Here is a 22,769-nt window from a genome sequence, read left to right as displayed (position 1 = left end):
ATGAGGATGTAGAGATAATTTTGTTTTATTTAATAGTGCAGATAAAGTGTTTGATGTGCTCCAGGTGATGTTCTAAGTGATTGATAGCATTAACTCATTTAATCCTGATGATAGTTCCTTGGGGCAGGTGATACTATTACTTCTGTTTTACAGTTGAGAAAACCAAGGTTCTAAGGCAGAGGGAGATAATGTCTTAGTTACATGGCTCTTGGGATGCATTAAAAAGACAAGAGGGGGGGATCCCTGGGTGGCGCAGTGTTTTGGCGCCTGCCTTTGGCCCAGGGCGTGATCCTGGAGACCCAGGATCGAATCCCACGTCGGGCTTCCGATGCATGGAGCCTGCTTCTCCCTCTGCCTATGTCTCTGCCTCTCTTTCTCTCTCTCTGTGTGACTATCATAAATAAATAAATAAATTAATTAAAAAAAAAAAAGACAAGAGGGGGAATCCCTGGATGGCTCAGTGATTTGGCATCTGCCTTCGGCCCAGGGCGTGGCCCTGGAGTCTCAGGATCAAGTCCCACGTCCGGCTCCCTGCATGGAGCCTGCTTCTCCCTCTGCCTGTGTCTCTGCCTCCCTCTTTTTCTCTCTCTCTCGTGTGTATCTCATGAATAAATAAATAAAATCTTAAAAAAAAAAAGACAACAGCACATCTTCTGAGCCTCATCCCCAGAGATAATTACGGCCTGTTATGTGCTAAGTATTTTATGTGTTTTTTTCTTTTTCATTCTCATTAATTCTAGGATGTAGATTGTGTTATTAGTTCACAGATGAGGGAAACAAGGCTTAGTGAGATGAAGTAACCTGTGAAGGTCCTATAGCTAGTGAGTTGTAGAGCCGATTTCTTTTCTTTTCGTTTTTTTTTTTTTTTTTAAAGATTTTATTTATTTATTCATGCGAGATACAGAGAGAGAGAGAGGCAGAGAGACAGAAGCAGGTTTCACACAGGAAGCCCGATGCGGGACTTGATTCCTGGACTCTGGGATCATGCCCTGAGCCAAAGGCAGACAATCAACTGCTGAGCCACCAAGGCATCCCTAGAGCCAATTTCAAACATAAATTTCCTGCATTTTCATATCACCCTCTTGTTTTGCATTTCTAAGGTGGGGCACATTAATCTTTATCTTAAAGTAGTTCTTGAGGTTATTCTAACTTGCAGACCAGTCTTTCCCAAATTTGAGCCTAAACTAAGAAGAAAACGGTATGTATTAGTTGGGAGAAAATACAGTATTGTGGTCAGAGTGGAGGGTTTAGAGTTGGAGACTGATCATGGAGATGGTAAAGGAGCAAGACTGTTGAATTGAAACATCTTTGAAATTGAGGAGACTGAGAAAGGCCCTATAATGATAAAAGGTAGTCATTAACATAGTGTGATGAAACATCCCTGTCTTCATACAGAGTAAGGCTGAACCAGAATCTGAAGTTTCACTTTGTAATGGTGTTAAGAACATCATTGAGCTTGGTAGTCAAGTTTGGGAAAAAGTGATAGAAGTAGAATGAACTTTAAAATATGTTTGAATGAAGTGGGCAGAGAATGTATTGAGATAGAAACGTACTTTGGGGTGTTGAGACCACATTCGTGTCCTACCCCAGCATAGTTTCTTTTGTCTTCTGTTTTCTATGAGTGAGTTAAAAATAACCATCAAAATAATATAGGGTCTAAAATATAAGGAGGAAGAACCAACAAAGTTTAAAGAAGTGGAAAAATCAGTGGCTTTTAAAGTCAGAGATTTTAGTGCTTTTTTTCAGAAACTAATAGAACAGCTGGACAGACAGCATAAGACGTGAACAACAGGATTAAGTGTTTTACAGGAAACTGACATATAAAGTAAACTGCTCCGCACCACAGGGACAGAGATTACTGCACAGTGACGTGTTTGGCCACAGATTGGATCATGAAGTAAGATGTTCTCTGGCCACAACAGCATTAAACAACAGGAGGAAAATTGGAATCTTCTCTAATATTTGGAAATAAAAGTTAACCTCCAAATACACCAGGGGTGAAAGGAAAAAGACCTAGAATCAACCATGTCACTTTGCACCCTAGGAGCCAAAAAAGAATAAAAAGAAAAAGAAAAAGAACCCAAAGCAAGCAGAGGTAGGAAATGATAAAGTTTAAAAGGAACATCAATGAAATAAAAATCAGAAGAAGAATTGAAAAAAAGTAATGAAACTTGAAAGTGGATTCTTTGAAAAGATCAAAACTGATAAATCTTTAGCTAGACTGATGAATTAAACAGCAAGATTTAAAAAGATACCAAAATTAGGGCTGAAAGAAGAGGCATTACCACACACCTTGAAGAAATTTAAAAAATTTATATGGGAATATTATGAACAACTTTATGCCAACAATTTAGACAACTTAAATGAAATGGAGAAATCTTAGAATGACACAAAATACCAAAACTGATTCAAGAAGTAGGAAATCTGAATTGTCCTCTAACAAATTAGTAATTAAAAATTTTCCTAAAAACCAAAAACAGAAACATCCATTGGTGAGAACAAAGTGATGGTTGTCAAAGGGAGCAGGGCTGGGGGGCTGGGCAAATGGGTGAAGGGGTGTGGGAGTTAAAGGAAAAACACGTTTCCTGCAGATACAAAAGCCACACCCATGTGCTGTCAAACATTTAAAGAAGAAATAATACCAATCCTCTGCAAACTCATTTAGAACCTAGAGATATGAAGGAACATTTTCCAACACATTCTGTGAGGCTAGTATCAGCTAGTATCATTCTAGTATCAGGCTAGTATTAGCCTGATAAAAAGGGAAAGGTCTCACAGGAGAGTATGGAGCAGTATCCCTCGTGAACCATAGATGCAAAATTCTAGAAGAAAATACTAATATATTGGATCTGTCAACATAAAACTGTACTAGGCACCGTGATTAAGTGGAATTTATTTAAAAAATCAGTGTAATATACAATTATTAATAGAGTAAGGGGTCAGAGCGTCTTAATCATCCCAGTAGACACAGGAAAGCACTTGACACCCAATGATGATTAAAAAACAAAAACCTTTGGCCAACAAGGCCTAGAAAGGAACTTTCTCAACCTGACAAAAAGCTCAATGTAAAGGCTGCAGTTAACATCATAAGGGGAATTTGAGGTGTCAGAAGGTTCTAGAATGATTGTGATGCTGATTACACTGTATACATTTACTTAAAAGTCAATAAACCCCCACTACAATGGGTGAATTTCATGGTACAGATACTATACCTCAACAAAATACTGTGGAATAAAATTGCATTACAAATATTCAAGGGTACATGTCCTTCAAAGTGTCCTACAGAGACCATATAGAAATATACTTAATAGTCCTAATGCAAGTTAATTAATGTGTAAATCACAGAAATTTCATCAACATTATTTCCCCTTTCATAATTATGCATTTGAGGGTACACATGAATGTGAATAATCCTATGCTTCACAAGGGAGTATATTTCAAACCAAATTTATTGTCTATATGAAACAGACTCTTCCTGAATTCCTAGTTATTATTCATTGAACCATAGGATTTTCCTTCCTCAGATGAGCAATCTTTATTTCTCCCCCTCTTTCCTTTGCCGAATAACTGGTTAAAAGCTTTTTTTAAAGATTTTATTTATTTATTCATGAGAGACGGAGCAAGAGAGAAAGAGAGAGGCGCAGAGACACAGGCAGAGGGCAGGCTCCATGCAGGGAGCCCAACGTGGGACTTGATTCCGGGTCTCCAGGATCACGCCCTGGGCCGAAGGTGGTGCCAAACCGCTGAGCCACCTGGGCTGCCCTTAAATTTTGTTCATTTTTCCCCCTCTGCATTGACTCTCAGAGGTATTCTTAATTGTACAATCTCAGTCGCACTACTTCAGGTAGCCTCTTTTTTCTTTTTTTTTTTAAAGGTCTATTTGTTGGAAAGAGAGAGCAAGCAGAGGGAGAGGCAGAGGGAGAGGGAGAGAGAAACTTCAGCAGACTTGGGCTTGATCTAAGTACCCTGAGATCATGACCTGAGCGGAAAGGAAGAGTCAGATGCTTAACTGACTACACTACCGAAGGTCCCCTCTCTTGCTTTTGCTTTTGCTTTTGCTTTTTTCTTTTCTTTTTCTTTTTAAAAACTATTTTGGTGGATTTTCTCTTTCTGTGTTATTTTCTTAATCATTCATTTTGCCCCCAATCCCACTCCCTTCTAATTTTTTATTTCATATGCTGCTAGATTAATTTCTGTATCACCACTTTACTTAACAATTCAAAACCTTCTGTCTGTGTCTTGTATTCGCTTCTATCATATGTGAGCCTGATGTTAAAAGGTCCTAGGATGTTTGTCCATTTACCAACTTTCTAGGTCTACTCTCAGTCTTCATTTTGCTCTTACCTGGACTATTTGCTCTTTACTGAAGATACTCTGAATTTCCCTAGCACCATTTCTCAATTTCATCTGTTCCTTCTTCTCTTGTGGCTTTCAGCCTTTTACACATTTTAAGATTATATTTATGTCTTACATGTCCCACGATCTTGAAACCTTGTTTCACTGTTACAGTTAGGATTAGTTTGGTCCTTTGATAAGTGCTCATAGTGCCTTCTTAGTCCTGATGCTTACCACTTTCCCTTCTATTGTAGTCATTCATATGTGTGTCTATCACTAGATAAGCATTTGAGGGGAAGGAATTGATTGATTGATTTGGCTTTTAATTCTTTAAAAAAAAATCTTAACACTTTAAAATTTGTACTTACATGTATAGTAAAATTCATTCCTTTTGGTGGTAAGGAAGGATTTGTTTTTGAGTCTTGTTTTTATATCCAGCACAATACTTTGCATATTTTAGGTTTTAAATAAATATGTTTAATTAAATAATGAAAACTTTTTTGGAAGCTATTAACTGGGTTTTTTTTTTTTTTTTTTTTTTTGTTAAGAACACATCTGTTGGGGTTGGTGGGGAGCTAAACATGATCTAGGTTTTCCTAATCAGATACTTGGTACAAGACCAGAAAATACATGTGTGCTCATTGAATTTTTTGGTTTGTTTTACTTTAAATACTAAAGAACTATTCACAAGATCATACTAATAGCTGTTTTAATTACACAGTTGCCGTTGATAATGAGTATAATTAAGCAGGCAGCCATTCCATTTTCAAAACGACTGTTTATTTTTTCTTTTAGTTTCCTTACTGCAGAATATTTTAGTCCTTATACAATGGGGAAATGAAAGTGCTACATTGAAAAAATAATTTTTTCTGTTTTCTTTTTGTCATGAACATTTCATTCATTAGCACTTACATGGGGGAGATCTGGTAGTTTTTAGTAATTTTAAATGATCTTAATCTTGAAAATATTACTTCGTTTTCTGCTTTTAATATTTTCTGGAATCAAGGTAATAGTTTGAAGGGCATATTACACTGATCTTGCTCCTCTCCCTTCTTTGGATTTCTCTTCTCAGATTTTGGATGTTCTGGTATCCCTGGACCTAGCCTTTTCTCGTCCATCCACTAAGACTATAATTTCTGCTTGGGTTCTACCCTTGTTCCATGGAAAGTAGGAAGTTCCCTCTTGGAAGAAGCCAGAGGGCCTCAAATAGTGTGCTTTGCTTCTTTCAGGGATCTTCTCTACCAGTTTCTGCCTAATTTGGTTTCTCTCCAATAGCCTTCAAATTTTTTTTTTAGTCTGAATTTTTAGCTTTTATAAATATTATCAGTATAAGGGTTAATCCAATGGAAGCTACTTAGCTGTACCTGGAATGAAAACTCCTGGATTTTCTATTTCTATTTCTATTTCTATTATTTCTATTTCTATTTCTATTTCTATTTCTATTCTAATTATTTACTATTTGAAAAGTAAATAATTAAAAATTATGATATTTAATATAGTCACATTCAAGATATTGCTCAGGAGAAGTAGAGTCTTCATTCATGCTGGGAGCTCATAGTGATTTTTTTTTTCACCTTACTATTGCTCCTGTCATAAGCAATCTAATTTTCAGATTCATCACATGGGACAGTACAGTATGGCCTTGCTGTGAAGTCATGGAACATTTGAAGTTAGTAGTGAGGAGAATTTTGTTTCTTAGTTGTACAGATTGAAATCTGTATAAACTGCTACTCTTATGATCATGAGATATCAGTGCTGTGCAAAATACAGTATTTGTGATATAAATGTCACTAGATGCATTTAGTGTATATTTATTTATCCATAGGTATCTTGATGAAGAAACAAAAACCGATTTAAGCTATCATAAGAAAAAAATGAGGAAAATATATTAAAAGCCAAAAGGATATATTGTGGAACCAAAGAGTCGAAATTTTAAGAGATTATTAGCAACTGGACTTGAGACCTGTAAATTATGGGAATCTTACGTTGCAACCTTTAAATCTCTCTCCCGTGGGTCTCCTGTTTCTATCTGGTCATCTAGTTCATTTTTAAAATTCTCTCTCTGCAGATTAGCTTTCTTTGGTTTTTCATCCACATGGTACAAGATGGTTGCCCTAAAGAACTTACATCTCTTCACCGCCATTGATCGGCAGAGACTGTATCCCACTAACGCATCCTGGGAAAGAGTACCTGATGGCCTAATTGGGGGTTGGCCGTCTCCGTGGTGGTATAGGCTCTGACCGAGAGGGTGGAGTTCTAGGGTTATAGGTATGGCTACCAGAGTCCACTGCATAGTTGGGGAACAATTTTTAAATGAAATAAGGATTTTATAAGCTGGGAAGCTATTGAAAGGGATTCACCATATTAAGTACCTAGAAGGATCTGGATATTTCTACTTAGATTAATATAGAAGCTGAAGACAGGAGATATGTTCACTGTAAGCTGGTAAATTCCATATATATTTTTAGGAAACTCTGAGTGTATGACATAAGCAGCCACAGCAATATTTTAAATAAAGAGGGTTGAATGGTAAATGAGGGATTCATTCAGAATGATGTTGCCAATTCTAGGCAGGTTCTAAATTTCAAAATCTTGGCCCTGCTTTGTGTGAGTTTTCTGACTAACATCTTAGCAACTGCTAATCAAATATTATAGCAGAAGAGATGCCTGACCACCTCAATTTATATGTTCCTTAAACATTATATTTCTTGGCTTCTACCACAGAACCATCCAACATACCAAGTACTCAAAATATATAGTGGATCATAGTATCACTGGGACATAAAGATCCTCTGGTACCACTGGGGTGTATAGATGTTCTGGTGCTATGCAGCCATGTTTTTATAATTCTTGTCTTTGGTTTTACAAATTAGTGCCTTTGAAGTTCAACTAAAAAAAATACCCATCAACTTTGACTTTTATTTTTGGAATACTTGATCAATAAGAAATAGCAATTCTCTGTACCTAAAAAGAAAAAAGATACGAAGGAATTTAGAGTCAGCAAGAACATGGGATAACCTTCTGTAAATTTTCTATGGGCAGGATATGTTTGCTATCATATGTAAGGTCTCTTCAATCCAGAACTCCAGTCTTGGGGTGATTTTCCCCAAGCAAAAAACAACCTGTGTAGCTTATTTCCTTTAATAAAAATGTAAATTTGAACTCAAAGGTAATGGTTTAGGATGTTTATGTACAATTTAGAAGATGCAGTACATTATCCACAATGATGTGGAATAGCCAAAAAATTACATGGTTGTATTTTAATAACAGTGTCTGATGTTTGTATCAAGATTTGGTAGTAGAAGATGTAGTCTAATTCAAATAAATTTAAAGCATCTTAGAAAAAGGAGCTTTTTTCATTCTTTGAGATATTTAAAAAGCACTTTTTTCCAATTTGGTATCAAAATAAAACTTTACCTGTTTTAATACAGTATTTTCCAGCTGGTGGTAAATGATATTAGGGAAAAGAGGTAAAATCAGTGAAAGAAACAAACATGGCAAAGCCTGTAGCTAAAATCATATCTATCCCTTTTTTTTTTGACGATTTTATTTGTTTATGAGACACACACACACACACACACACACAGAGGCAGAGACACAGGCAGAGGGAGAAGCAGGCTCCATGCAGGGAGCCTGATGTGGGACTCGATCCTGGGTCTCCAGGATCAGTCCCTGGGCCGAAGGTGGCACTAAACTGCTGAGCCACCCGAGCTGCCCTTATATCTATCCCTTTTTAATTTTACTTGTAGATTTTTGTATTGAGTTATTTACAGGGCTCCATTCTGTTTTGGAGACTGTTTCTAATAATGTGTATTAAAAACATGCATCAAGGTTTCTTACTACATTTTGTAAAATTCACTCTGAACAGTTTGTGTGTGTGTGTGTGTGTGTGTGTGTGTGTGTGTGTATGATTTTCTGGCATGTTTCATGGCCCTGTGCTGGAAATAAAAAACTATAAAAGTTGGGGTAGTCAGGTGTCTTTTTCTTAAATGATAAGTCATAGTATCACAAAGTTTTTGATGAACACTTATTGAATGAGGTGTCAAATGGGTACTGTTGGAGCCCAGAAAGGGGACAGCTGATCTAGAGTGTCCTGGCAAGGAGTCATTGGAGAGAAGACGTTGAATCTGTTTTTGGGAAGGGTATCGAGGAAAGAGGGTAGTCTAAGTTAGGCATTCCAAAAATGAGAGGGCCCAGGCATGTGTGTATATTGAGGGGAGAGTTAAGTAGTTGATTCTGATTGAGTGCTGGGCTCATATTGAGGAGACTAAGCTATGATTGGGAGTAGATACTGAGGTCAGATCGCTGTAGATGACAAAATAACTAGCCTTAAGATGATGTTGACAACGGTGTTTTAGGAAAGCTACTCTGTTTGCGTGGTGTATGGGAGGGCCCAGAAGGAGAAGAGAGGAGGGGCAGACAATAAGAGAAACTGCATGAGTTGAACTGAGTTGATAGCTGTCAGATGGATGCGGAGGGGCAAACTACTAGGGAGTTGAGAAAGCATTCCAAATGCCCCAGGGCACTTACTCCAGCCTGGGTACAAAGGTGAGAGAATGTACCCAAAAACCGTTCTGAAATTTTAAACCTAGAGGCCAGTGAGAATAAGAAACTATGCACAGAAAGAAGACAGAAGGAATTAACCATTTTATGGGAAAAGGATTTAGGTCTTAGAGTTTAGGGTTGATTTTTAGCAGAGAAATGTCTGAGTATGTCAAGTGTGCCGTCACATAGGTGGGACTGGAGCATGGGAGAGAGATTGGAACTAAACTATATCATGGTAGCAGAAATACGTGTGATGGCTGCTTTGTGAGTTTGGAACCTAAGGACAAAAGGGAAAGAAAAGATTATAGAGAATCAGGACCAAAGCAAGATTTTGTTTAAGAATGTTGAAATAGGGATCCCTGGGTGGCGCAGCGGTTTGGCGCCTGCCTTTGGCCCAGGGCGCGATCCTGGAGACCCGGGATCGAATCCCACATCGGGCTCCCGGTGCATGGAGCCTGCTTCTCCCTCTGCCTGTGTCTCTGCGCCCCCCTCTCTCTCTGTGACTATCATAAATACATAAAAAAAAAAATTAAGAATGTTGAAATAGGGGATCCTTGGGTGGCTCAGCAGTTCAGCACCTGCCTTTGGCCCAGGGCGTGATCCTGGAGTCCCGGGATCGAGTTCCGTGTCAGGCTCCCATCATGGAGCCTGCTTCTCCTTCCGCCTGTGTCTCTGCCTCTCTCTCTCTATGTCTATCATGAACAAATAAATGAAATCTTAAAAAAAAAAAAAAAAAAAAGAAGGTAGAAATAGTATGTGTTTGTCGAAATAAGGGGAGAAGCCAGTGTATAAGAATAGATAACAAAGTAAAAGGTATAGATCATAAAGTGAGTGGTGATATTTAAGAGGACTTTACTGACATGGAGAAAAAGAACAATGATGTTGAAAATTCCTGAGTTTGAAGGATGCTCATCAGGTAGGCCCTGGTCAGTCAGTATTTTATTGTACAAGGCCAACTGTTGAGTTCTAGGACAAGAAGTACCTCAAAAGAATTACTGGTTTGGTGTATCTTCATGCTTTGGTATATTTCTGGCATAGTGATTGGTGTTAAAACCAACACTTGAGTGAAATAAGTACCTTTGCAGGTGTCTTGCTGTGTCATATCAATTTAAAATTCTGTTCTGGTTTGTAGCCTTCTTTTGATCACAAATTCCCACAAACCTTATTAGCATCAGTGCCAGATCTGCCAAGTAATTGAGTGCCAAATCTACAAAGTCATCAAGTCCTTCAGTTGAATTGTTACTAAAGTCAAGACCCAATTTAATATTCTCCTTGACTCTTGGGCAGTTTGGATGATTTATTAACAGAGATGGTATTTGTCAATATATTACCTTATAACTGTGCTGCATAATATTCTAGTAGCCTCGTAAACATATAAAAAAACTGACCGATCTGTTAACATGTTTTATAGTTTCCCAGTGAAATCTCCTTTGTACAGAAAATTAAATAAGTCTATTTACTGCTTCCCATCGCCATTCTTGTTGGCAGTTTTTATGCTTTCAGTAAGAGTAGATTGTTGTGGAATGAGCCAGGCTCTGGAGTCCTCTACATCAGGCCTGATCTTTTGTTCTGTAATTATAAGACCTTTTTTTCTTCTTTTTTTCATAAGACCACATAGTTTCACAGCAAAATTGAGGGAGGAAGATACAGAGATTTCCCATTAATCCCATGCATACAGGCTAGTTTCTTAATGCCTCTAAATCTCTGTTTCTTCATCTCTAACATATAGGTAGTAACTCTATTTTCATAGATTGGAGGATCGAGTTAAGATCATTTTCAAGGGCAGCCCCGGTGGCTCAGCAGTTTAGTGCTGCCTTCGGCCCAGGATGTGATGCTGGAGACATGGGATCAAGTCCCATGTCGGGCTCCCTGCATGGAGCCTGCTTCTCCATCTGCCTATGTCTCTGCCTCTCTCTCTCTCTCTCTCTCTCTCTCTCCCTCCCTCCCTCCCTCTTTCTCTCTCTCTCTTTCTCTCTGTCTCTCATGAATAAATAAATAAAATCTTTTTTTTTAAAAAAAGATCATTTTGTAAAGATGTCTGATTTTTTTTAATTTTTATTTATTTATGATAGTCACAGAGAGAGAGAGAGAGAGAGAGAGAGAGAGAGAGGCGAGACACAGGCAGAGGGAGAAGCAGGCTCCATGCACCGGGAGCCTGACGTGGAATTTGATCCCGGGTCTCCAGGATCGCGCCCTGGGCCAAAGGCAGGCGCCAAACCGCTGCGCCACCCAGGGATCCCCAAAGATGTCTGATGTTTGATAAATATTTAGTAATGCATATGGTGCTCATAACAGACATAATTGTCTTTAATTGGGATAACATCATGCTCACAGAGTGCTTCATAAATGCTTTCTGATGATAACGTTTAGTATGGTCCTCAAATCTTTATTGAATAAATTAGCGAATGAATGAATTACATACCTTGAGGACAGGAAGGAATACTTATTGGAACCTGAGTCTCTACAAAGCTTTTATTTCAGTCATGGGTAGAATTGCTTGCTTACATGTGCTATAACACTTGGTTATCTTAAAAATTTAAATGTGGCAAGTGATTACAAAAATGAATTGATATACTTTAATCCCATGTTAGATATTCTTAGGAACCATGGTGATTTCTCTTGCAGATCTGCTACTTTCTTTCACAACAGTAGGAACTTTTTAGAGCAGTTGTCTTAGAAATTCAACAGCTGGGGGCACCTGGGTAGCTCAGTCAGTTAAGCATCTGACTTTTGATTTGGCTTAGGTCGTGATCTCAGGGTCATGAGATCAAGCCCTGCGTTGGGTTTCACATTCAGCTGAGAGTCTGCCTGAGATTCTCTCCCTCTCCCTCTGCCCCAACCCCTGCTCCCATGCTTGCTCTTTGTCTCTCTGCCTAAGTAAATAAAATGAATGAATGAATGAATGAATGAATAGATAAATAAATAAATAAATAAATAAATAAATAAATAAATAAATAAAATAAATAAATCTTAAGGGAAAAAAAAACAACAACTGATTCTAGACCAAGCCCCACCCTCTGAGACTGTAAAGTGGGGTGATTTTGTAAGCATTACCCATTGGCTGTAGTGATTTTAAAAAGCTTGCTTTGAAGCTATCAAGATGAGTAGTGGCCCTAGAAATTATGTGTAGGTAAGCACCTCTTCGCCTCCTTTAGCAAGTTTGTTAGAGTTACTTAATCCCCTTTGCTATAGAGTGAGGGGTATGACATGGGCTCCAGAGTGAGTCCCCAGGGTTCATTCTGCAACCCTTAAGCCACTTCCTTATCTGCAATCTGAGAATTCACTTGATCAAATGTTGTGCTTTAAATAAATAAATACATCTAATTTAGCCTCTTGCCTATAACATAATAAGCCCTCAGTAAATATTATGGCCTTTGTAATTACGAGGATTATAAATATTGATTAACTCACTTGGCACAGTACCTGGCACATAGCGGACCGTTACTAAAAATGTCCCCCATTATCCCCATATTCAAATGCCCAACACATCCTACTCTCAGTTTTAGGTATAGATAGCAAATAGATGACTTTCTGGCTCTAATGAATCTTTTCTCAGATCTGCAACTAGAAATATAAATAGCGAGGTTAATATACTTCTGAATGTCAAGGATGAGTTTTTAAAATTAGGTTTCATCACTTTAAATTGCTTTTCTTAGTAGCACATCATAAATGTGTGTATTAAACTGCTTATCTGATTGTACAGATGCTGTTGACTGAGTACTTGGATATGAAAAATACTCGTACGGCCTCTGAACCATCAGCTCAACTAAGTTATGCCAGCACTGGACGAGATTTTGCAGCCTTTTTTGCCAAGAAGAAACCTCAAAGGCCAAAAAATTCTCTTTTTAAGTAAGTATCTCCCCACTGGTAAGATAGCAGGTGTCAAGAAGTGTTTGATCCAAGTAGGATGGCTTTCTATTTTATTGGCAGCCAGTACATCACCCAGTTAAAGCTAATTTGAAATAATTTATAGGAAGTAAATACATTTTTAAAATTTTATATACATTTGTTTTATAAGGGAAAATGGCTATTTTGGAATATGGTTAGTGGACTATCTAGGATTTCTAATAAAAATTTTTGGAATTTATTTTGTGGCATTTTATATAAAATGAAGGGAATGAATCTTGCCAGTTGTTTCTGGGGACTTTTATATGAAATGAAATATGTCAGCTTTTGGGAAAAAAAAAAACAAAAACGAAGTGCCAAAAAATAACTTTAAAGTTTACACAAATCTCCTTAGCTAAGTAGCATTGGATTTTATTTGGTTTAATACAGGAACAGTCCAGGAATTCTTTTTTTCTAATTACTATCCTAGTTGATGCCACCAGTCCATGTTCTTAGTGTATGTCATTTGGTAACAGCTAATAGTTGATATTATTTACATTAATTGTAACAACAGCAATAGCTACCACTTGAGTGCTTACTGTGGTAAAAGCATAGTAAGATACTGTGGGAAATGAGTATCTCAAAATAATCCCAAACATAATTTAATTCAGATTATGTCAAATTTCGGCAGCAGGAGTAGTGGCTAACACCGAATCCTTGCTAAGTACTAGCGAAAACATGATGCCATTTTCATGGATTATCTCTTTTACTCTTTACAATATTATGGGTTGGGTTTTTTTTTTTTTTTAATTTTTATTTATTTATGATAGTCACAGAGAGGGAGAGAGAGAGGCAGAGACACAGGCAGAGGGAGAAGCAGGCTCCATGCACCGGGAGCCCGATGTGGGATTCGATCCTGGGTCTCCAGGATCGCGCCCTGGGCCAAAGGCAGGCGCCAAACTGCTGAGCCACCCAGGGATACCCTGGGTTGGGGTTTTATTCTTAATCCTTTTTTTGCACATAAAAACTTGAGATATGAGTGAGGTTAAGCAGTTTAGGTAAATTCACATAGCTAGGAATTGGTAGAAGCAGGATTTCAATCTTGGCAGGTCTGTGTGTTCTTCTGAGGAGTTGGGAAATAACGGGTTAAGAAGTTGTACCTGTAAATCTAAGCATAGAAAGGGACTACAGAAGTATTATTTCTGTATTTTGAATTCATTATTTTTGAATAGTTGAAGCTCCAGTGTCTTTTATTGATTCACCTTTGAGATTTGTTTCTATCATAGATTCATAGAGTTCTTAATCGTTATGGAAAATTTCAGCAGTGCATTCATCTTGTGGTGTAAAGAAGAGGGGAGTGAATGTGCCTGCATTGTAATAAAATGCCTTCTGTGCATTGAATGCTTTCTTATGTCTTACCATTTTGTGCAGAGGATAGACGCACTGTTAGTTAAGATGCTTTCGTCTACAGGTAACACAGGACACCACACAGGGGAAGGTTCTTACCTCACATGGGAAGGAGGAACGTGGAAGAGTCCATAATTCAACAGTGTGGGATCCTCAGGGACCCAACCCTTTCATTTCCCTGCCATTTGGTCCCACTCTAGGATAATGGTGATGCTGAGGAAGGGGTATGATTCTTCCTGCAACTTTCGTTTTCTTGAAATTAATAGACTATTTTTTTGAAGATTTATTTATTTATTCATGAAAGACACACACAGAGAGAGAGGGAGACATATAGGCAGAGGGAGAAGCAGGCTCCATGTTGGGAGCCCGGTGTAGGACTTGATCCCAGGACCCTAGGATCACACCCTGAGCTGAAAGCAGATGTTTGGTCACTGAGCCGCCCAGGTGTCCCTAATAGACTATTTTTTTATGCCACTTTTCAGTTTACAGAAAAATCAAGGAGACAGGCCAGAGTCCCCTTATGTCCTTCTTCCTCAGAATTTCCACTTATGTTAACATCTTGTATTCCTTGTCATGTGGTACGTTTGTTAGAACTGATGGACTGATACTGATACATCATTATTAACTAAAGTCCATTGTTTACCTCAGGGTTCACTCCGTGTGTGGTACATTCTTTGGGTCTTGATAAATGCACAATGTCATATATGCCCTATCACGTTATCATACAGAATATTTTTGCTGCCCCTAACATCCTGTTTTCCACCTATTCTTCCCTCTTTTCTCTACCCCCTGAACTCCTGATAATCACTCTCTATAGTTTATCTTTTCTAGAACGTCTTATGGTTGGAATCATACAGTATGTAGCTTCTTTTCAGACAAGCTTCTTTCACTTAGCAATATGCATTTAAGATTCCTCATGTCTTTTTGTGGCTTGATAGCTCATCTCTTTGTATTGCTAAATAATATTCCATTGTGTATATGTACCTTGGTTTTTTCCATTCAGCCGTTGAAAGACATCTTGGTTGCTTCCAATTTCTGGCCATTGTGAATAAAGCTGCACTAAACGTGCAGGTGTTTGTGTAAATGTAAGGTTTCTGTTCATTTGGGTAAATACTTAAGAGAATGAATGATTCCTGGATCCTATGGTAAGATTATGTTTAGCTTTGTGAGACACTGCCACACTCTCTTACAAAGTGGCTGTTCCATTTCAGATCTTTCTAAAATTAATAATTGTTACCTATTTATTCATCTTTTCCGTCAGTGACAGAGCCCCTCTGCAAGTTTGCATCAGGTTTTAGGATTGGGTCTTAACGTCCATTCCTAAAGTAGTCCCTGCCAGTAGTCCTGGCAGACCACGGTGATTGTCTCAAACAGTCAGGGATCATCTCTGCTGGTAGTCTCGGGCTGGAGAGGAACCACTTTTCCTGAGCACACAGCTGTTTGAAGAGGGAGCAGAGAAGCCGAATGCCCCATGGAATGAGGGCTCTGCCAGCAAACAGGGAAGATAGTGGAAGGAAGAAAGGGATCAACTAGGATGGCCTCAGATGCTGCCTAATCCTTAGGCCTCTGCTTTCCGCTTGCTGTGTGGCATGCTTTCTCTTTCTCTCTCTCTCTTCCTACCTCAACTCACTGTTGTAAATCTAGGTGTATCGCAGAAAGCAGGTTTCAGGGTGTTGAGATTTCATGCTCTCAACCATCACCCTTAACTTTCAGCCTCAGACCACATAGACATTTTAACACATTTAGCCAGTCCTGAAATTGTGGTATTGAAAAACATATAAATGATTAGGACTGAATAAATGAACTTAAGTAATTGTTAAACATTTGTCAGTATTGCATAGTAATAAAAACTCACCACCCACACAGAATTAGACTACTCTTACAGATTTGCCTGCTTCTAGTCTTGGTTCTACTGTTAATGAACCATGCGAGCCAGGTCTCCTGTTGTAGTGAGCCTCTGTCCTTTGGCTATAAAATAAGGAGGTGAGACAGTATCATCTCTAGTGCCTCTTTTACCATAAAATTATAGCAATCTACGAGTTGTGGCAAACATACAGAGGGTTCCTGAGTAGCAAAAATACATCAGGTCATAAAGGATTAAGATTTGAGTGAGCTATAATCTGTTTTTATGACATCCGTGAAGGACTTTATTACTCTTCTTAATTGCCCCTAGCAAGGCTAATTAAGTGTGTTTTAAGTTCTCTCGTATTGTCTAATGTGTGCCTCTCTATTCTTTGCTCAAGAGTTTATTTCTTTTTCCCTTGCCATTTCTGATCAATAGCTGTCAGCATGCTTTTTGGAGGTCAGCGGCTTCTTTCCTGTACTTGACTGGCAGGTGGCACTTTTGAAGGACTACACACTTCGCCTTCCTCCTGGCTGTGGGGGCTCTCTCAGTTCTTGGCAGGGTGCAGAGAGAGGATCAAGCAACCCAAGTGTTTCCCTCGGACAGACATTCATCTTCCTTGTCAAAGAATGGATAAAGAAGGCATAATTAAGAGAGTGGTGGCATTCCTTTTTTGTTGCCAGAAACCTATGCCATTATTACTGTTGCTCTTCCATGATGTTGCTGTTTACCACTTAGTGGCAATCATTCTTTGGAGGATTCCTCCTGTCAGCCTGTTCCTCTGTCTTTGAAAATACAGCTCTGAAATGAAATTTCTTAACGCGTCAAAGGGTTTACTTTTGACACAGTCTTCAATCTACCTGTTTTCTCCCCCTTAAACAGTCAGGGGTCATCATTCAGAGAAGCTGAATGCCCCTTAAGTTTCTCTTAAGACTGATTTTTTTCTTTTGTTTTTTTCATTCTTGAGTCATTGTTTTGCCTTTAGAAACCTGTTCTGTGTCACGTGCCTTTCCTCCATGTTGCTGACCTCTGAAGTGATTCCTGGGGTGGTGTGAACACACACTTTGTCGCCTGATAGTTTTGAGAGTATTTCATGTTGTAGGTGGGCAGATCAGAAACCATTTAGAAACTCTATTGGTTCTGAGGACTCTTAAGGAGAGACTGCAGAGGCCTTGCTTGCATTGCTAGCATGCCTTTTGTACTGATTCTCTAACCAAGGGAGTTTGAGAAGCAAGATGTCTGCTCTGTGCAGCCAGTATTTCCATGGAGGCAGCTGGCAGTCTTTTGTGCCTTGTGAGCTGGGTAGTAGCACAATTAGGATGACTTTATGGGAATCCCTTATTGCGTGTGCATAGGAATCCTGGCAAAGAAGAAAGTGTGACAGATGAGAGTTATATCAGCTGAAATGAAGAAGGAGCAAATGATCCAAATGCCATTGTGGAGGAGCGTTAGCCAGGAATGTTGTTCATAAACCAAGGTCTGTGGCAGCCTGCTTTGGCCCTGTCACAGAGTAGCCAGAATGTTTGGGTCGTGGAACCCTGGGCTGCACCACACAGACTATAGTAGAATAGTTTTTTGGAATCCATGGCTGGACACTGCCTATTTGGTTACTGCCTCTTTGTTTACCCTGTATTTCGTTACAGGTTCGAATCCTCCTCCCATGCCATCAGCATGAGTGCCTATTTGCGAGAGCAGAGACGAGAGCTCTACAGTCGCAGTGGAGAACTTCAAGGTAGGTGATTGAACTTCTCTGGAAAAATTAGTTTCTGGAAGAAGATCTGAAGTGTTTGGCACCTATGAATTTGTGGCTTTCATTCACAGGATTCTTTCAACATAGCAAAGATTTAAAGACTTGATAATCTGTTTCTTCTCTTACGTACCAATGTCTGCTGCCAAGCAGCTATAACCATTGCTATGACCGCAGGATTTGTAGACCTGCTACCATTCAAGAGAGAACTCAACGTAAAAAGATAGTCGCTTCGTGCTTAATCATGGCACACGAGTCCAGTCACAGTCTAGGAGAATGCTCGTTTTCTGTGGCTGTCACTGTTAGACTTAGTTACTGCTTTCCATGCCTTCTGGAATATAGCAAGAGTACCTAGGATTGGGGAAAGGGTAAATACAGCCTCTGTCATTATTTAAAAGGAGGAACGATGTCTCTAGGTAGGATGTTGTAATCAAGCTGGCTTTGATATACAGGATATTTGATATTCACACATGGTTACTAAAGAGTTGTAATCTGTAGAAGCAAATACTTGAGAAAATAAATTGTAAGCGAATTTAATTAAATTAAAAATCCGATAACATTTCCATCTGTGACAAGAAGGATGCTAATCATGGTAAATGCAATCAATTAAGAAAGATTTATGAAGTCCTGCTAAGTGTCTGTCATCCTAGGCACCGGAGGGGATGGAGGTTAGTAGAAGAAAAGAAAAGATAAAGCCTTAAGATCCAGCTATGAGAGTAAGGCATGAGTATCAGTAATAGTATCGGGAAGTCAGTGCTAACAGCTAAGTAGATGGTATGCATGAAAATGCTCGAGCCGTTGAGAGAAGGGAGTGATGATTTAAAGTATTTTAAAACTATGGGCTTCCTGCATGAAGGATGCCAAGGAACCCTTCCATGTTTGGGGATGCAGTAGAGGCACTCGAAATATTTTACAGTGAATGGCCTACACAATTAAATATTTAGTTTTTAAGATTCATCATGTTTCTACATCAAACTATTATTATGAAGTTACCAGCTTTTCTGGATTTAAGGGCCACCACCTAGCCATTTCTACCTCTGCCTTCACTATTAATCTAAATGCCTATACATTTTTCCAAAGGTGCTACTGTGCTGTCCCATGCCCATACCACAGTAATAATTCCACAGCTCACGTATATGGTTAGTCACCAGAACTAAAAGCCTAGAAATATGTTTGAGGATGTCAGGAAAAGGAAATTAGCCTGCCAACATTTTATTTAATAATAGTGTTGCTCGGCATTGTTGGAAACATGAAGTATGCATCTTGGAGTCCTGAGGTGCATGGGTGCAAAGGGTAGTTAGGATAGAAATAAGTCAGGGAGTGAAGGCAGAATGTGACCCAGGCTCTAGCGGATAGATTCATCCCGGGAGGAGAGGCCAGACCCAGAAGCTTTTCTGGAAATGATGGTAACAGAACACATGATCCTGTAGGACTGATCATGACTAAACTGCCACACAGGGACTGTCGCTGAGCGTTTAGAGCCAGAGCCACCTTCTGTACTCAGTGTCCTTATTTTAATTGCAGAGTTGACTTAAAGAAACTTTAAATTTATCTCCAATCATTTCTCTCCACTTTGTAGTATGTGAAATTCCTTTCATGGGGACAAAGCAAGCCTTTCTTTTTTCTTTCTGTTTTAGATCCTTTCACTTTTTATTCATTAATAAACTTAATTTTTTAAAGCAGTTTTCGGCTCCCAGCAAAGTTGAGTGTAGAGCAGAGACTTCCAGCATACCCCCTGTCCCTACCCACACACAGCCTCCCTTTGTATCAACATCCCCACAAGGAAGCCTTGTGTTTGACACTTAGAGATGAAAAGGTAGATGACATAATTAATGGGACAGCAGTGCAACCTGTCATTCATTCAGATTCAAGCATAATTAGTCAACCAAGACGGATGACTGATGGTAGACTCTTTTCTTCTTTTTTGTTAGTGAGGATAGCGAGTGCTCTGCGTTCTCAGCTGTGCAGGGTGGCTTCCCCCCCCCCCCCCCCCCCCCCCCCCCCCCGCCCCAGTGGTCCACCAGATGGCGAGGCAGTGGGGAAACGCAATGAAGAGGGGAGAGTTCTGGGCTCAGATTGCCTACACTTACAACCTAGCTCTCCCCATTTACTAGTTTCCTAACCTCTGTGCCTCTGTTTCCTTGCCCCGAAATGGGAACAGAGATAACAGTACCCACCTCAGGAGCTATGTTGAGTTAAGCTATGGGCAGTGTTTAGAGAAGTGCTGACCATGTCAGAAATGTATCTTCTTCCTCCAGCCCTGTTGTTGTTGCTGGTCCCATCACTTCAGTTTTTATACTCATTCTCTTTGGCTAAATCCTACTCTGCTTTCCTTTTTTTTTTTTTTAACTATTAAAAATTTTTTTTATTCAATTTGCCAACATATAGTATAACACCCAGTGCTCATTCCATCAAGGGTCCTCAGTGTCCATCACCCAGTTACCCCATCCACCCATCCACCTCCCATTCTGCAACCCTTGGTTTCCCAGAGTTAGGAGTCTCTCATGGTTTGTCTCCCTCTCTAATTTTCCCACTTTCCAACTTCAGTTTAGTTGTCACTTACTCTGATGACTGTCCACCACCCCCCTTCTTCTCAGATTATGTACCCCCCCACCCCCACCCCCACTGTGTCCTCCTACCATATCCTTAACATTCCCTTTCTGAGCACTTTTCACACTGTTTTATGGATTAATGCTCACTTGTTTGAGTCTGCCACAAAACTATAAGTTCATGAGAGAAATACAATTTTATTTCCTATCCTTAGCACAGTACCTGGTATGGTAAATATTCAATAATACTGGCTCACTCAGCAACAGAACAAATGAGGACAGCTGATGTCCATCGTGGGATGGAGAGTTAAGAAGGGCCCCAAAGGGAGGTGGGGCCACTGAGAACTAGTATCAGCTTCACTGGTTCTATTAGTTTTTAAGTTTAGGGAGAAGTAGATGTTGTGTGTAGATCTGTTTTTGTCCTGCAGTCATACGTAGCTTCATTTAGTAGAAATGTTACCACTGAGTTGTCTGGCCTAGGACAGTACTGCTGTATATAATTGAAAAACATTTTTAAATCCAGCTACGTTATAGAGGAAGTTTATTCCATGAGGGTGGGTAATTGAAGAATCTCTCTAATCTAACTAGGAACTTTCTCATTTTTTCAGAAAGTTAATTGAAATATGGAACCATATGCAATAGTATATTTTACTTACCAGTGTTCAGCAAAATAGGAGAATTTATCTCCGGTTGCAGAGAAGAAAGTGGTCAGCAAACATATTGTGTTCATAATAATCATTAAAATATAATTTAATTTAGCTGAGCTGACAGATCACAGGCATGGTGAGAGAATAGTTCAGCCGATGAGTTTTTGTAAAAGTTTGGTGGTGTTTCATTGAGGAGCAAAAGTGTCTCTGATGAATGCTTTAACGTTTCAGCAGGAAAAGGGGAAAATCACACCTATTTTCCATTAAGAAAAGGCCTGCCCTTTTCAGTTATTCTATTAATCCTACTTGTCCAAGGACCACAGTGAGATCTGCATTTGAGTTTATCCTTGAAAAGGTATAATTGAAAAGTTCAGTCAAATCCTAAGAGACCTGCGGAAGATTTTTGTCTCTTCTTTCATCACCACGTAGCTGCAGGCTTTGCTTCCCAGTGGTTTGGTTCAGAGGGTCAACATTTCCTTCTGCGGCAAAGAACATCCACCAGAAAGACCATCAAACTAACATTACAAAGCCTAAATTTTATAAAAGTTAAGTTTTTGCCAACATTTTCAATTTATCATGCAATTAAAAATGTTACTCAGGGGGATCCCTGGGTGGCCCAGCGGTTTAGCGCCTGCCTTTGGCCCGGGGCGCGATCCTGGAGTCCCGGGATCGAGTCCCACATCAGGCTCCCGGCATGGAGCCTGCTTCTCCCTCCTCCTGTGTCTCTGCCTCTCTCTCTCTCTCTGTCTATGATAAATAAATAAATCTTTAAAAAAAAAAAAAAAAATGTTACTCAACCCAACAACACAAAGGGGAATGTGATTTCTTTGGTATCATCAACCCATCTCAGTTGGCTCTGTTCTGGTACAGATGGTTCATTATATTGTCTGCTGTTGGCAGTTGGGCCGAAGAGGTGGGAGTGTTGTTTCAAAGTGTACAAGATAACAGGTGGAAATCTAACTTGTGTGTCTCCATTAATCAGAGACTTCCTGTTTCTCGCCACTACTTCATTGTGCTGCTTAGATAGCCAAGTTACAGATTAGAGAGACAGTCATAGTAATGAACATTTAGCTTGAATATAGCTTCTCAGACTCTTCGGGAGAATAAGATAACTGATGAACATATTATCTCGTGAGGATTTAAAAAAAAAAATCAAAAACTGCTGCTCGTGACCAAAATAAGCTCTTAGGTTAATCAATCCCACTGTGCCTCAGTTTTCTCATTTGCAAAATGGAGCTTTTAGCAATTTTGACTACCTTAGGGGGATATTGAGACTATAAAATTCAATTTTAAAACTCCAGAAAAATTAGAATAGCAGTAATTGATTTAAATTAAAATGGCGCTTAAAGAAATTTAAGTTAAATTTCTCTCTGGAATTGGGAGAGCTGCACCCACTTCTTTATCTCTTGTTTTCTCTGCTGCTCCAGCCTGAGTGCTCCCCTGAGTTGGCTGCTCTCAAGGTCACCAGTGACCTCCCCACCACCCCTCATCTTGGCAGATCGAGTGTTTGCTTCCCTGTATTTACCTTACTTGATGTTTCAGCCAGCCATGTGTCGTTTTACCTGCACGTATTGGAGGGTCTCAGGGTTGGTTGTGGGACCGGTCTTGTGCTCACTCTGGAGACTGTCCCCTGATGTCTCAGCCCATACTGAGTTTGGCTTAGTGCCTCCATGCAGATGACTTCCAGACAGAGGTCTCCTGAATTACTGTTTCCTGACCTCTTCCAGCATCCTGCCCACTCCTCATCACCATCCTATCATACTTTATCACGTGTTCTTTTCCCACCTAATTCTTAATTTCTGCATGTCTTTCTCACTTGGTGATATTCTACAATTGCCTCTGAATTCCAAAATGCAAGTCTCATTCATTAG

At 39.4% G+C, this 22,769-nt stretch overlaps 1 protein-coding gene across 8 annotated transcripts in view; it reads left to right on the top strand.

Annotated features, from left to right (window-relative positions):
* EXOC4 (exocyst complex component 4) overlaps positions 1-22,769 on the top strand; it is a 744,112-nt gene that overhangs the window by 184,715 nt on the left and 536,628 nt on the right. For all 8 annotated transcript variants that reach the window (XM_038556467.1, XM_038556468.1, XM_038556469.1 and 5 more), the window contains exons 8-9: positions 12,584-12,729; positions 17,599-17,687. In XM_038556467.1, coding sequence (XP_038412395.1) covers positions 12,584-12,729; positions 17,599-17,687 — 235 coding nt within the window. The remainder of the gene's footprint in view (positions 1-12,583; positions 12,730-17,598; positions 17,688-22,769) is intronic.

Source organism: Canis lupus, chromosome 14, assembly GCF_011100685.1.
Source record: "Canis lupus familiaris isolate Mischka breed German Shepherd chromosome 14, alternate assembly UU_Cfam_GSD_1.0, whole genome shotgun sequence".
NCBI lineage: Eukaryota > Metazoa > Chordata > Mammalia > Carnivora > Canidae > Canis > Canis lupus.
This window is presented reverse-complemented; position numbering and strand designations above follow the sequence as displayed.